General features: G+C 38.7%; 1 protein-coding gene across 3 annotated transcripts in view; it reads right to left on the bottom strand.

Moving 5' to 3' along the window:
• The window catches only part of C6H11orf80 (chromosome 6 C11orf80 homolog), a 61,422-nt gene that overhangs the window by 43,733 nt on the left and 775 nt on the right, over positions 1-16,914 (bottom strand). For all 3 annotated transcript variants that reach the window (XR_007948498.1, XR_007948499.1, XM_051967209.1), the window contains exons 2-3: positions 14,630-14,771; positions 12,508-12,561 (exon numbers count right to left, since the gene is read on the bottom strand). Coding sequence is in view for 1 of the 3 variants with exons in the window: in XM_051967209.1 (XP_051823169.1) it covers positions 12,508-12,561; positions 14,630-14,771 (196 nt within the window). In the remaining 2 variants the exon portion in view is untranslated. The remainder of the gene's footprint in view (positions 1-12,507; positions 12,562-14,629; positions 14,772-16,914) is intronic.

Here is a 16,914-nt window from a genome sequence, read left to right as displayed (position 1 = left end):
GTTTAAATGTAACTTCAGGCACTTATTAGCTACATAACCCTTGATAAGTCACCTAACCCTGTTTACCTCAGTTTCCTTATCTGTAAAATGAGTCACAGAAGGGTTTGGCAAACCACTCTAGTACCTTTGCCAAGAAAGCCCCAAATGGGGTCACAAAGAATTGGAAATAACTGAAAACGAATGTATAAGGAACTGTTTAGAGTATTTGGGGACACAAAGATAAAGTAATATATAGTTCCTGTCCTTAGGGAAAAATTAATTTCACAGAGATAAAATCTTACTTTTCTTAAAATCAGACTGTGGTGTTTTTGTTTTTTACCTAACCCAAATATCTGAGAAAGAAGAGTAGGATTATAGCAGACTGAATTATAGAATTTAATGGGGTAGATGAGAAGCAAGTAAATTCTTAGTTCTATCATTGACTTATTTTCTGGCCTTAGGCAAAATTTTATGATTGAATTTGCCTCACCTATAAAATGAGGAAGCTCATTTCTGATTTCTCCTTCTCCATAAAAGCAAGATGCCTGCTTAAGGATTTTTAAAGTTTTCTGAAAATATTTGTAAAGAATTCTGAATTTAAATATTAAACTAAAAATAGTTTTCCCTGAATCATTCAAAAACTCAAAGACAATTAGAATGTGAAGTGTTGAGCAAACATAGCCAAGTCAAGACTAATTTGGCCAGATGTGCAGGAAGGTCTCAAGTGGTAATATCTCTCTTTCCTCATGCATTAAACAGTTGGAGGAAGGGATACAGCAGGAGAAGAGAAAGGAGATAAAAAGACAAGGTAGAAATGGCAATCTTTTTTTTTTTTTTCCTCCTTGAGATGATTCTTCAACAGCAGATAGAAATTTAATCATCATTTATAAAAACTGAAGAAACGGATTCAGAAGAGAGACATTTACAATGATTATGATTATTTAAAAACAATGAAACTTGAACACAAAAGATATTGGGAGATAATAAATAAGCTGTTATATTATTTTGCTAAAGTTTATGTTATTTTCTTTTCAAAATGTAAACAGAGCAGAATGTGGTTTTATTCTTTATCTTATTTATAGCTGTTGTTTGTTACACTTAACAATCAAATTATTTACATTTCAAAAATCTTATCATACTAGTTAGTTTTCCTCTAGCTTTCCCAAAACAAAATCACTGTTTCCAAGGGACAATGTAGCAACAAGGTTTTTTTTTAGTGTGGTTTGTTTTTTTGTTTTTTAAGAAAACATGGAGACTGAACACAAACCAATTTCAATGAGGGTAAAGAGAAAATATAGAAGTAAACTAAAAATTCTGTGAGTTCTGGGTTTTGTATCCAGTGCACATGCTGCTTTGCCTTCTCTAAAAACTGTGTCAGGGACATGCCAGCATCCAAAGGACACCCACAATGGTGCTCTGCTTCTTGAGGAAGCTCCCCAGTGATGTTCTGAGGCAAGTCTGGTGGAGTGATGGCTGGATTTAAAGACTGAGGATTTGGAGTTGGATATTGGCTTTGACATGGACTGGCTACCTGCCTGGGTCACCCTCTGCAAAATGAATGAGATCAGACAACCTCTGCAATTCCTTCGAGCTCTAAATAGATGCTACTACCATCCCATCCCATAGGATTCTACCACAACTCCGGGAACACTGAGAAAAGAGCGATTCAGGACCAATCATGCCCGAACCTGTTCATTTATTCCCACACATCCCAGAAAGCTGCAGGTAAATGCATTCTTGCTGCAACTCGAAGTGCAAGATAGCATTTCAGTAACAGCTATACTGCCATGACTCCACTATGATGTCATGCCCAGAAAATTATGGTCCACCCAATGACAAGAGCACTTCTTCTAAAACTTCATTTCAGAAGTCTGACTCAGGGCCAACACCTGATTAACAGGCGTGGCTGGCTTCTTCCCAACATGCTGCGCCCAGGAGCTATGTGGTCTTCCATGGCGTGACCCTCCAGCCCTCAAACACTATGATGTCATTGTATTCTATCAGTAGAAAAACCTGCACTGTCTGCTCCTTGAGAATAGCCCTGCTGAAGACCACAGAGACTCTGTGGGCCGATGGCACTGACCAAGCAGGCTAACTGTCCTTAGGCTTGTGTGTCAGCTCTCCAGTGGGAAATGACCCTAGCTGGGCATCAGAGAAGAAAGGAAGCAGGAGAGTTTAACCCAATGGACAGCAAAGATATTGAAGATGGGTGCCAAATCTTCCTTCTTCATTCCCTTCAGGGTGCAGTGGAGGGAAGCTGGCACAGGCTCTCTCAGATGCAGGTAGCAAAGGGGCAGAGATCGCAGCTGGGCAGCTGCTGGGCGGTCCTAGCCTAACTCGAGCAGAAAGGCCCAGGGGCACAATCCCTGCCACAGAAGTTTGCCAGTGCAGGTGTCAAGTGGCCAGGTGGGACATGGGGCCCTTTCTAGAAACCTGTTCTATAAACTTCTATATGCCCCGATCTCTATGCTTCTCACCTATGAACCTATTATGTTCTTACATGCATGAAATAAAATACATGGGACCACTAAGGAAGTCAGTTCTATTAAAATAAAATAAAATAATTTTTATCCCATCCAAGCTGAGGGATGCTTTTGAAATCAATGAACACTATGTTTAAAAAAAAAAAAAAAACCCTCTCCAAGCATAGACTGAGAATGGTGAAGCTCCTCCTCTCTTTCCTGGAAGCCTTAGGGCCAACTATGGCTCTTGGGTTTGAGGCCTTTGCCCTTCTCCTCAGACCAAGGCCACCCTGCCGCCTTTCCTGTGCCCACTCTCACCATCCTGGCAGCCCTCACTTGTCAGGAAGACTGGAACCTGAATTTTGCATCAGGTGCTTTCCAATTTATAGGCTGCTGACTCCAGTTCAAGTGTCTTAGCTCTATTTTGTACTTTATAGCGCATACTTCTATCTGTTCTATAATTTGACTTAAATCCATCATATTTGTCATTTCACCTGGCGTACCATGCCCCCTCTTGAGGGCAGAGATTCTCATTTCATTTTAGCTTGCAACTGAGGCATGGAGCCAAGGTTATATTATTAGTACTGGGCCTCCCACATGGTAGGTAAGGAAACGGTCATCAAGTCTGACGACTACAGAGGAGCTGAATTTAGTCACTGGCCCAGAAACGGCAACAGACACTGTACTTTAAAGTGAGAGGTCACAAAGCAGACTCCTCACATAGCTTGCTTAAGTATCTTCCATATGCAAGGCTCTGAGGGAACCCAAAGGAGAGTCTGACCTCAAGGAATTTACAGGCAAAGGAGAAAGGGCAGGACATGAATAACTTTAATGACAAAGTAGGATATGATTAATTAAAAAAAACAAGCAGGTTGTAAGAGAAGTCTAAGGAGCATGACCTGAAACCTTCGTGCCCTGCCTTAACCAGCTGAGTGTCAGGTGTGAGCGGACTGGACTGGGCGGTCAGTCCTCTGCAATAAAAACGCCAGCTCATACCAACCAAGTAACATGTTCTTGTCTTTGTACTCCTGGCACTCAGTACAGAGTCTGCCACCAACTGCATCTGACATTACATGTATATGTTGTTGAGCTTTTTCATGACCCACTGGGGTTTTCTTAGTAGACACTGGAGGGATCGGCCATTCCCTTCTCCAGCTCATTTACAGATGAGGAACCTGAGGCAAATGGGGTTAAGTGTCCAAGGCTGGATTTAAACTCGGGTCTTCCTGACTCCAGGCCCAACGCTCTATCTTCTACTGTGTCATCTAACTTTACATTTTACACACACACACACACACACACACACACACACACACACACTTTATAGATGTTACCTCCTTTCTCAATGAATGCTCACAACAATCCTCTTGGGGAGCTACTAGCTCATTTCTGAAGCATAGAGAAAGAGGACCATAACTTATTCAGCCATTCTCCAACTGATGGGCATCCACTCAGTTTCTATTTCCTTGCCACTACAAAAAGAGAAGCTACAAATGCTTTTGCACATGGAAGTCCTTTCTTCTTTTTTATGATCTCTTTGGGATACAGGATCAACAGAGACCCTGCTGGATCAAAGGGTAGGCACAGTTTTATAGCCCTTTGGGCAGAGTTCCAAAGTGCTCTCCAGAGTGGCTAGATCTGTTCACAACTCCAGCAACAATGTATTCCACATCCCCTCCAACATTTTATCATTTTTCTTTTCTAGCATATTAGCCAATCTAAGAGGTATGAGATGGTACCTAAGAGAAATGAAAATTAAGATAACTCTTAACAGTGATTTAGATCATTTTTCCGTATGACTACAAATGGCTTTCATTTCTTCATCTGAAAATTGTCCGTTCATATCTTTTGACCATTTATCAATTGGGGAATGAGTTGTGTTCTTATAAATCTGACACGGCTCTTTATATATTAGAAAAGAGGCTTTTATCAGAATGGCTGTAAACATTTTTCCCAGCTTTGTGCTTTCCTTTTAACCTTGGTTATGTTGATTTTGTTTGCGCAAAACCTTTTTAATTTAATGCAAAGTTGTCCATTTTGTATTTCATAATGTTCTCTGGTCGTCTTTGACCATAAATTCCTCCCTTCTCCAAAGATCAGAGAGACAGAGTATCCCTTGTTCTCCTAATTTGCATATGGTGTCATTCTTTAGGTCTAAATCATGTATCTATTTTGACTTTATTTGGGTGAGATGTAGGTCTATGCTTAGTTCCTGAAATATTATTTCCCAGTTTTCTCAGAAATTTTTGTCAAATAGCGAGTTCTATTCCAGAAGCTGGAGTTTAGGGATTTATCAAATACTAGATTTTTACTGTCATGTGTATCTAACCCATTCCACCATCATCCTCTATTTTTTGGCTAGCACCATGCGTTTTTGATGATTGCTGCTTTATCATTCAGTTTTAGATCTACTACTGGTAAGCCACCATCACAGATACCATCCTTTGTATTTTTTTCACCACCAATTCCCTTGATATCCTTGCGCTTTTTTTTCTCCAAATTAATTTTTATTCTTTTTTCTAACTCTATAAAATAATTTGCTACAGTTTGGTATGGCACTGAAAAAGTAGAACAATTTAGGGAGAACCCTCACTATCATTTACTAACTTCAGTAAATGCTGTTGGAATTGGATATGGAATTGGATTGGAAATGGATATCTACATACTAAATTTAACAATGGTCATATAAACTCAGCCTATTTCTGGGTCCTTTCTGCTGAGACACAAGGGTCCCTATGCAGGTGGGAAGTAATAACACAGAATTAATAACATAGACTACCCTGCTCTTGGAGATGGTGGCTCACTGATAAGAGAGCAAGATCCTTGGACACAAATGCTGTCTGGGTTTTGTCTTTTAATCCTCAGTGCCTAACACATTAATAAATGCTTTCCAAATGAAAGGATGTCCATCAATTGGAGAATGGTTGAGTAAATTGTGGTATGTGAATGTTATAGAATATTATTGTTCTGTAAGGAATGACCAGCAGGATGAATACAGAGAGGCTTGGAGAGACTTACATGAACTGATGCTAAGTGAAATGAGCAGAACCAGGAAATCATTATATACCTCAACAATGATACTGTTTGAGGACGTATTCTGATGGAAGTGGATCTCTTCGATAAAGAAAGCTTTAATTGATCAAAGATGGACAGAAGCAGCTACACCCAGAGAAAGAACACTGGGAAATGAATATAAACTGCTTGCATTTTTGTTTTTCTTCCCGGGTTATTTCTACCTTCTGAATTCAATTCTCCCTGTGCAACAAGAAAACTGTTCGGTTCTGCACACATATATTGTATCTAGGATATACTGTAACCCATTCAACATGTAAAGGACTGCTTGTCATCTGGGGGAAGGGGTGGAGGGAGGGAGGGGAAAAAATCGGAACAGAAGTGAATGCAAGGGATAATGCTGTAAAAAATTACCCTGGCATGCGTTCTATCAATAAAAAGTTATTAAAAAAATAAATAAAATAAATTAAAAAAAATGCTTTCCAACCGATTATTCCAACAGCTGGAGAAAGAAGTGGCCAGAGGAAGAGCAGAAAGAGGAACTGCTAAGAAGACTGAAGGAAAGATGTTAAGTCCAATAGGAATCCATGTTAGTATTTCCTAATATCTTCAATTGTTAATGTCCTCCTTCCCTGCCCACCTTGTATTTAAATATCTGATGTTTATGCTACCTTAGATTTATTTGGAACATATACATGTTGTCTCCCCCCAGAATAAATGTCTTTGTATCCATAGAACCTAGCAAAGTGTCAGGGCCATATAGTAGGTACTTAACAATTTACTGACTGATAATGCTAACTAAAAACTATTAGGTTTTAACCTAATAAAACCTCTTAGGGAGGGGTGGGAGGGGTGAGTGATGGATTTAGAATAAGGAGACCTGAAGGTGCCTCTTGGCTTTTCCATTTAATATTACCTGTGGGTACTTAGGTAATTCAACTTTTCTGGGCCTCAGTGAGCTTCATTGGAAACAGATGGAGTAGATAACCATTACAAAGTCCCTTTAAGCTGTAAATCAATGATCTTGTGCCTTTTTTAATATTCAAAAGTATAATGATTCAGAGAATAATTTTGTAAGAAAGCAAAACTATGACAAGTTTGGCTACTTGTCTTAAAGAAGAGGTGATGTATAGGTGGGCAAGACTGAGATAAGAAGCCAAGTCTTGTGAATACAGTGCTCTATATCTGACTCCTGCTTTGGGAATGGTGGGAAAAGAAGGTCAAGTGGTTTGTACTGGGTCACATTGATCCTATCAATAAAGCTAGAGGCAAGATTATCTGCTGGGGGTGAAAGGAAACCTGTCTTGATAAAAACAGAAAAGATCAAGGGCTCACAGAAACTAGAAGTGAAAGGATCAATAAGAGGCAATGGGCAAGGAAGGTTCAGCAGGGGTAAAGAATGCCATGTGAAGTCACAGGAGAGCCGGTGCATATGGCTCCATGACTTTACCTGCAAATAAGTTATCCAAGGTTCTTGACTGGTGGGGCAAGAAGAGCAAGATGGGAAGCAAGGAGTTAGTGGGGGATAAATGGCTGACCATAAGGGGCCCAGGTTTGGTAAGAAGGAAAATGAAGGTAGAAGAAAAGTGGTGACAGATAAAGAACTGGCGTACACAATAAGGGCAATGAGTGAGGAGACAAGTAGAGCTAAGGGAAGATTTGCAAAGTCAGAGATCACCGACTAATAGATTCAGAGCCAGATGATTCTTAGATGGCACCTGGTCAGCTCTTTCTGCCTTGTGCTGGGATAGATCCAAAAATTAAATAAGATAAGGCCTCTGTCTTCATCCAGGAACAGTGAAAATGAGATGTGAGAGGGTCCTGAACATCCACTTTAATTCAATAAATGCTGATTAAGCTCCTAAGTGTGTGGCTACAGTTGGTACTAAATACAGATGCATTGAGAACATGCCGGAATAGAAAAGTCTTTAAGGAGATTGCCGGGTGACAGTTAAGGTGACTGTGAATTGGGTGTTAAATAAAGCCAATGAGAAAAAGTGCATCTTAGACATCCCTCTGATGCCTCCAGAAAAGCTAGCTGTGACAGACAGGACACTGGGCTGCACTCAGAAGTCAAGCTTCCCTTTGGGCAGGTCATCACCCCTCTAGGCCCCATTTTCTTATCTGAAGACCAAACTCACAGATAGGTAACACAAAAGATGCAAAAGAAACAATGAACAAGAAGCACTTTCTAAACCCTCAAAGATGACATGGCTCTGTTAGCTCTCACTTTCAGTCTAATTTCACTTGGCCACTTAGAAATGAGAGCTGTCTATGGTCCTGTCCCCTTCAATACCATCAGGCCTCCCACGAGATGACATCCTAGCAAAGGAAATGAGACTGGTTGGTGGCAAATACAGAAGGGAGGTAGAGTTAAGAGTCCAGAGTTGAATTAGGTACCCATAGGTGGATTGATGGCCTGGCTTCCTGCCAACTAGGCAATAGCTACAGTATCAAGCTTTTGTGCCAGAGCAGATGAGAGACAGGCAGATGCCCATCAACCAACTGCTTAATAGAAACAATAGCACATCACTTGCCTCCAGCTGGCATAGAACCAATTTCTAAGGCCTCCAGGAGCCACTGCCCCCGACTGTTCCTTTTTCTTCTGTTTTCCAACAAAATTCAAAGGTGTGAAGATAGAGAGAATGTGGCTAAAGTTGGAGAAAATCATTCCTGGTCATTTTTTCCTCTTTACCACAAATTCTTAACACACCTCCACAGCAGTTAATTAAGTGAACATAACTGGGGTGAATGTGAGAAGCATGAAGGGGAAAATAAGAAGCAAGAAAGCCTTTGATTTTCTGTTTCATCTTCTATGACAGGATAATCTTCTGAAGTCCCCGACATGCTGACAAATATGACGAGAACTCAGAAGCTTGAGGACTGAGTGTGATCCACAGCATTTAATGGCTAACACAGTATCTTAGATTCAATTCCTCATCCCATCAATGACTTGATAATGAAATCAAATTATAGGAATGGTAATGACATTTGCTTCTGATCGACTTCATGAGAGTAAGATAAAGTTTGCAAAATGAGCTCCAGGAAGAAAAGGATTCTCTCACTATAAGGGCAGCAATATCTCAGGCAAAGAACAAACTTTCTCAGATTCCCGAGTTCGACACTGGAAGTTTCTCATCCTTTGGTAAGCAGGCCTGAGCCTGTCTAACCTTGAACCACCCAAACGCACCACTCCTAGTTTTCTAGGCCAACAACAAATTAAGTTAAAAATAATAAAAAGAGCTTCCCCTCACTTCCTGCAGAAGGGTGGAGTACAGGGCGGGGGGAAAAAGGCAAGCAATGAATTATTCAAAATAGACACCTTCAGCCAAACTGTATACAATACTACTTCAAAGATTAATATACTAATCTAGCCTGGTACACAAAAAAGGAAGGCACATTTCTCAAAACTTGGAAAAACCATCTTAAAAGAGGGTTAGCAGTCATTAGCAGACAAAAACCCTACAATAACTAGAGTAATCAATAATAATTAATAGTGAAATGAGGTAAGATACAAAGGTAGAGAGAGGAAAAAACAGGTCAACAAAACAATAAAACAAACAACTTTAATATCTAGTCTTACTAAGTAGATATTTGCGACGAAGGACCCATTATAGTGGATGGCCCAGGACAACAGATAATGTATACCCAAAGACAGAACTATGAAATTTATCAACATTTTGATAAATATAAATATCTATTCTTCAAAATAGCCACTACAAGATGCTCTCCTGACCCCAAACAGTTTTGGCAATTCTTGAAATTGCCTTCTGGACCAGTCTGAGACATTAGAAAAATGAGTCAAATCTTATACAATCACACCTTGTTTACACCATCTGTCACTGTTACCCAAACACAACAAATACACAATCAAAGAAAGCTGATTAATGAACCAATGGAAAAAACCTTTGAAGTACTATACATTCTAGACATTTATCTCACCCTTCTTCCAGTCGACATCTTTATCTGAATGGCCAGGACAGATTCCTTACTCACTTAAGTGTTTTGTCTAGCCTCTCCTCTATGTGAGTTTAATTAAATGAATAGAAAATTAAAAACTGCTATGAGCAGCTTGCATCTAACAATCGGGTTCCTTCTCACAGGACCATTCTGGATCGATAGGTTGTCATAAAATATCCCAAGTCAACAAATCTTTAATAAACATGTCTTGTGTGCTAGGTGTGATACAAGACTACAAAGGAAAATGGTTCCGACTTAAGACTCTTACATCTTAGTTGAATATATATACTGTGCTATTCCCAGGTTCTGGGTGCTTATCAGAGTGAGAGTTCTCATTCGTAGGCCACAACCCAATTACTCCATGCCTTAATATGGGACATCCAATGCTGCTCTGGTCAGCCTTTTTGGGACTGGCCTCTTCAAACTTAGCAAGGTTCAATCGTAAACAATAACACCATGTTATTTATTGCAGGTGACCCCTAGTTACTGTCTTTTGTGGTCAAGAGCATCTGCCAGAGTCTACAAACCAATAAGAATCCAGAATCACTATTCTACCACAGGGGATCACTGGAAAACAACCTTGATAGAGGAGTAGATGATATAATATAAATATTTTTAAAAATGTATATATAATATAAAAATGTTTTAATTAATTAAATAACCAGAAAACAATATAAGCCAGTTAATCAAGTAGCACGTATTCACTAAGCATGTGCCAGGTACACAGTATACAGACAAAAATGAAAAACCCTGTCGCCAGGAAGCTTATGTCTGTTGGAGGAAAAGGAGAAAAAGCAAAAGCAGGAAGAAAGGCAAGTTGAAGAGAAGATTTAGATACATTAAGTTTGATATAAAAGTGAACAACTAAGTAAACTATTCCAGGATAGAGACACATGACTAGAATTCTTGAGAGAGGTTAAAGTTAGCTACAGACAGTTATGAGTCTGGAAGAAGAGTCCAGAGTTAAAGCCCTGAAAAATGGGTGATCTCTGAAAGGAAGAGAGAAAGCTACAGACCAGGCCACTGGTGAACACCCATATCTGGGAAGTGTTGTCATACAGAAGCTACCTGACGGTGGCTGCTGGAGATCCAACCCAGACCCGCAGAATGGATCTCCTCTTGTAAGAGGATGATACAAGGAGACTGAAAGGCAGTTGCTATTCTCTGACCTCTCTCCTCTTCCCTCTGCGTCCAATTTATCTTATTCTCAGTCCACAACACCTGTGTCAATAAAGGCTGTCCTGCAACTCCTTTAGAGGTTATGATTCACAGCTGTGGAGGCTCTCGGAGAATTGACCTGTCCCTTAACAGGGAAGCAAAAGGTCAAATAACAATTTTGGAAGACAAAGTTAGAGGAACAGGAAAACAAAAAAAATTCCGTTTCATGAAACTTGAATCAGTAAAAAAAACATCCAGGAAACTGACCTTGCATTCTATAAAATAATCTGAGGCTTCTTGGGACAGAAAAACTTGACATAACTTCAAGAATGAAAGCTACAGAATAACAAGATGACCAGCTGGATGGCTAGAGCAAATCAGTTTCCTGAGAGCCAAGTTTATTTAGCTTTCTTATTCCAGGTAAGGTTACAATAAAGCAAAAAACTCAGACTTATTGCAAACTTTGGGCGAGACTTAGAAACTTGCTGCTTAATGAATCACCAAAGTTTGCAATGAAGCTAATTAAACTGGAGCAGACTAATGAATAAGTTATTTTAAAGTACCTTTCACATTAAATGTCACAGAAACACTAAATAAAAGGGCTGATGATGCAAATAAGGCAGCACAAGCCCCATTCCTAAGGAACAGGATTTTTAGGTCCAAATGAATGTGAGCAGAGAGCAGGAACAGAGTGGGAGAGAGGAGGGAGGAAATTTGGACCCAGGCCAAGGGCTACTAGAGTGTAATCCCCAGTACATCAGTTAATGCTCAGCATGTCACCTAACCCCAACTCTATCCCTAACAGCACACTGGTGGAAGTTTTTCATTGTTCATCCAAAATGTACTGTTTTTTAAAAAGCCTGAAATGGGAAAACATGAACCTCTCCTAAACAAGACCTCTAAACAAGATCTAAACAAGGAGCTGGTGTTATTTGAAAGGTACTTTCAGCTCAATAAAATATCAAAAAAGTGTGATGGCAAAATATCAGATCAGGTGACTCGGTAGTGTGATGGAAAGAGTGCCGACTCGGGCGGTGTCCTCCAGCAGATCCTGCTTCTCTCCTGTACTAGCCACATGGAGATAGACAAGGTATTTCAAGCCTGGAAAATGAGGGGATATGACCTGTATGCCCTTTGGGGTCTCTTCCAGCCTTAGATCTGTGATCATATTCAGTATCACATAAAGGAGAACTGGTCTTGGGAGTAAGGGGAATCTATGCTGAAATCAATCCCATCTCATACACTATGTAGTCTGAAATAAAACCCTAACCTTAATTTTCTGCTCCTCAATTTCCTCATCTGTGAAATCAAGAGAGGGATATGATGATCTTTAGAGATCTTAGGGTTGCTTTCATCTCTAAATCTATGATCCCATGATCCAAAGATTCTTTATTCTTCGTTGCAAGGGATGACCCCCTGAGGAGGTAGGGAAAAGGTACATTTGAAAACTAAAATGAGCTCATAAAAAGAGATAAAAATACAAATGTTTGAGAAAAATCTCTCAGTTCCATTAGCTTTCAGTTTGTTTTCAAAATAAAACTCAATGAAATAGAGAAATGAAAAAGAAAACACATTCTTAAAACCATAGATCACCCTTCCTTGAGAATACAGTAAATAAGCAAAATGCTGCTTTTATTTTATCTACTGTCATCTAACAGACATGAGCTCAAACCTGAACCACTGTGAAGGAGCTAGGAAGGCAATTAGCTCTATTAGCTGAGTATCACATGTGGCAAAAACATGACTTAAGTTCCTCACAGAGGCAATTCTCTGTGGAGCTCAGAATCAGTAAAACAGTTTGGCCTCTCTTAAGACAATCAATTGTCAAGTTGCCATTTCAGACAATCCTCATCCCACAAAATATACAAACAAAAACAAAAGGATCAAAACCAGAGCCCACTATTAGGGAGACATTCCTTTGGAATCTGTTCTTTACCTTTTAGGAGCTGCTTGGTCACGAAGTCATCAGCCGGGCTTCCTGTAAAGGCAACTGTAAGAAATACACAAAATACACAAAGTTTCACCAAAAATGGAACTCTGAAACCGATTCTATTTAAAGCATCAGACTATATGAACACAGATTAATTATAAATACAATAGATGGCTAACATTTATAGGCTCACATAGGTAAACTGTTAAGTAAAAATCCAAATCCATACTCTGAGATATGTATCTCCCATGTACAGACTACAAACATGGCTTTAAACAGACCACTGTTGTGGGGAAGATTCCTGATGGTTAATCATTAGTTCAATATGTTAATTGCTTCTTTCAGACACTGAATTGAATACAGAAGACTTATAGGAAAACTACAACATGTAGCCAGCCCTCAGACATTTCACTCCTGACATACCCCTCCAGGATAATAGCCAATTCAGGGTCTGGGGCCTTTATTTTCAAGTTATAAGGTAGAAAGGAAGTTAATACTTATGAAACAAATTCATAATCTATGTCTCTCTACCAACTTGACTTTTTCAGAAGTGAAAGGCAAACAATTTGATGAGATTAATAGGGAAAGTCTCTGTTATGTACTCAAACTTAGGCTAAGGCCTAGACATTTAAAGGAGAAAAGCTGTTCAGCTTCTAATAATAGTGATATTATTAAAATAATAATATCACTAGCGAACATATTTAGCACTCTAGCCTTACTTACTTGATCTCATCTGATTCTCACAACTGGCCAAAATAAACGTAGTGAAGATGTGATCATCTCTTTTATAAATGAAGAAATGAGATAGGCTAAACACCTTGTCCAAGATCACAGAGCTAGTAAGTAGCAGTCACGATTCTATGAACAAAGTTACTGATTTCTCAATGTCTTTCAGTAAATAATCCCAAAATAAATTCTACAAACCCCAAAAGACTCGGGCTTAGGTGACAGGGAACAAGAGTGGAGAAGAGAAAATTCTTGTTTGCTCCACAGTGATATAATCTGAATTCCATATTCTTGTTCAGGCCCAGATTAGATGAAAAGGCCTTAGAGTCCTCCCAGCTCTGAGATTCTGTCCCCATGTTATGCTATCATCATAATGTGCAAAAATAACACTCCATAACCCCAATCAGCAGGTTACCTGCTTTGAAAGGCATTAATGAATATATGTCAAAGTAGCCTGGTATTACCAAGAAAGAACAGAGAACATACTAAATTCCCAGTTCTCTGTGGGTAGATCATCCCATTAAGGATAGATGCTGCCCATCCTGGGCTTTCCAACCAGATCATACAGGTTTCCCAGCCACTGTTCCACAGTCACACCATTCATCACATATCCCTCACCCCAAAGAGGGGTGGTTCAGTCAGTTAACAAGCACTGATTATGTGTCAGGCACTGTGTAAGGGCTGGAGATATAAATAAAGGCAAAAACAATCCCTGGATCCCATTCTCCATTCGATATTCTGGTCCTGGAGCTACTACATAACATATATTATCATCATAAGCACTCCTTCCTAAAATATAAAGGAGTTTAATCTGCAATCAACTTTAGCTCTGTTCCTATTAGATATTTAAGGAAGAAGCCAAAGAAAGAATAATAATGAATTGTCAGTCTCTTGAGGGTTAAAGAAACTTGGAACTGTTTGGGTCTGACAAGTGGTACAGATCCAAACCTGTGGAACACAGAGCAAAGCAATGGGGCAGGAGATAATAACTTAGAAAGAGGACTAGGGAAACTGCAGGCCTCTGAAAAATTTCATGAGCTCAGAGATGTCCTCAAGCTAGGTGAAAGTCAAGGTGACCAATGTGTGAGCTGCTCATCTATCAACTCTTCCTTCTCCCTAAAGTTTGCCCTTTTTCTAAAGGAGCCCCTCCAAGTTAAATGACTGAGGCAAATGGTCTATGCTGGGTAATCTGAATATCCCATCACCTAGTATCTGCTCAGTTACCATTTCAGTGAGGTAATAGTCTGAATCATGAAACAGTCACAAGTATCTAAAATAAAGAGATGCAATTCAAGGCTGACTTAAGTTAAAAATCTCAAAACAAATTTTAACAATTATTGTAACAAAATAAAATATAAAATAACACCAAACACAGGGACTCAGCTTCTTTGGGTAAACTTACTGGCTGTCACATAATGAAAAGGATTTGCTCGATGTTTCGAACTTTTTTCTTCTATGGAAATAAACAGCTCCCCTTCCAAAAATGCTTCCCGGCTTACTTCTGCTGCTTCCCTTTTCCAGTGAATAATTATGTACTTCAAAATCTGAAATGGTCACAACTCAGAGGAAGGGCTTACTTGTATTGAACATTAGGGTAACAACAAATGGTACATTAACACATTTTCAATAAAATTAAATTAATAACACCTGGAGTTTCAGGTGCTGGTAATAACAGGTACTAATGACATCAGTTCCTGAGCAGAGATGGTGTGTCTGAGCAAAAGAGCCACCAAAGGAATTGAGACATAAAAGGCCTTATTTATCATTCCTAAAGTATAGGAAATAGAGACAAATTAATTTGTATTAAAAATGTGTCATGAGCCGGAAGAAAGGAACTGAGAAATTCTTTTTCCTGCTATTAATTATGGGCAATACAGATAATAGAAAGGGTTATGATTATCAATATTGTTTCTCTGAATCATCTTAACCATCCCTAATGAGTATATTATAATTAGTCACTTATTCTTTTCCACAGCATCGGTTCATTTGCACTGAACATGAGCTAACTCCATTTTTGAAGAAAGACCATGGCTATAATTTCTGGATCCTTCTTGATTTTTCTGATTAAAACACTGATTCTTTTAAAAATACATTTAAAGCAGTAATAAAATTTTCAGTACTGTTACCATTTGTGTAATATGTTATATTTTTATACTATGAGACTGAGATAATAAAAGAGAGAAATTACCAACTTATTTTAATTTTTGCTTTCAAAAGGACACTCAAAAGAAGACATTACAACAAGGCAAAGAAGTCAAAACTATTGGAGGAAGAAAGCACATTGCTCAGATCTGCCTTCTAGCCTATATGCAAGCCCACTGAATTAATCCACATGCAGCACATAAACCTTGAACAGGGCACTGAAGACAATCAATGAAGGGAAATCCCTCCTAGAATGAACAAGGAAGAAGAAGCTAGCCAGTGTATGTTCTATATATTGTTGTCAATGATCTCACAAGCCAGTTTTTGAAATATCTGTATTCTTACTTCTTATGACTGCAAATTATGGGTTCAATGTGATCTATTGGAAAGATATACAATCATGATCAATTATGATTTAACTCAAGAAAGCAGCATAAAGGAAAGTAGCAAAGAAATGAAAGACCCCAAAAGGAGATTAATCATTCATGTTGGAAGAAAGATAAGAGATAACCATGGGATATTAAGAGACTGAAAGAAGGCCTCTAAAGTACCTAATAAAGACACTACAGAAAAACACAAACAGAAGAAATGAACAGGATAAAAAATCACAGAGAGATTTCAGTTTTTACCCAATGTGGGTCATTAATCCATCAATGGAGAGTCCTTTACCAACGCATTCCACTTCTGATTTCTGAGACAAGAGTGTAAAAGGACTTCTCTGGTTTTCTCAATAATTAAAAAAAAAAAAAAAAAAAAAAAAGAGGCATTAGACCAGATGGATTTGGAAGTCCCTACTAGCTTTAAAACAATATTTCTATTAAACTTGGCATGAATGATGAGAAATTATGCCTTGTAGAAGTATAGACTAATAATTTTTTAAAAGTCAGAGATTGAATTTAAGGAAGATAAATCTAACAAAATTTATAAGAATTTAGTGAAAATAGCAAAGAGAAGAATCTTCAGGCCCAGATATTGGTCCATATTCTACAGTTCAGTTCAAAAAGGAGCAGAATCAAGGGCAACTGAGGAAGATTTAAAAAAAAAATTTAAGGAAGATCAGGGAGTAGAGCCTTGAAGTGGTAAATAGAAGCTCATAAAGGAAAAGGTTAGCAAAGCAAGGTAAGAAAAGTAGAGCAAGGGAAGGGTAAAGCAAAATGAATTAATGATGACAGGAACAAATAGTGAAAATGACAGCACTTTGGTGTAAAACTTGAAGAAGGGGAGTCAGAAGGAGTTGAGTTCTTCTGACTAAAAAAAGGGAAGTTGAGTGCTATTGATTTTTAAAAGATAATCAGCTCTAAAAGTCATAACCAAGAGTTCTAAAAATGGACACAAGTGATTTTTTTTAAGGTTTAAATGGAAAGACAAGATACACCAATGCAATGCTGGTGGAGCTGAGAATGGCACAAGCATTCTGGAAAGTCATTTGGAATTAGGCAAATAAAATGGCTAAACCATTCCCACCCTCCTCGATGAAGTCACTCTTTTCGGGAATATTAATAGCACCCCTTCTGGTGGCACATGAAGTGGACAAATACCCACGGC

Source organism: Antechinus flavipes, chromosome 6, assembly GCF_016432865.1.
Source record: "Antechinus flavipes isolate AdamAnt ecotype Samford, QLD, Australia chromosome 6, AdamAnt_v2, whole genome shotgun sequence".
In the NCBI taxonomy this organism is placed as follows: Eukaryota; Metazoa; Chordata; class Mammalia; order Dasyuromorphia; family Dasyuridae; genus Antechinus; species Antechinus flavipes.
Note: the sequence above shows the minus strand (reverse complement) of the source record. Positions and strands in the feature narration are given on the sequence as shown.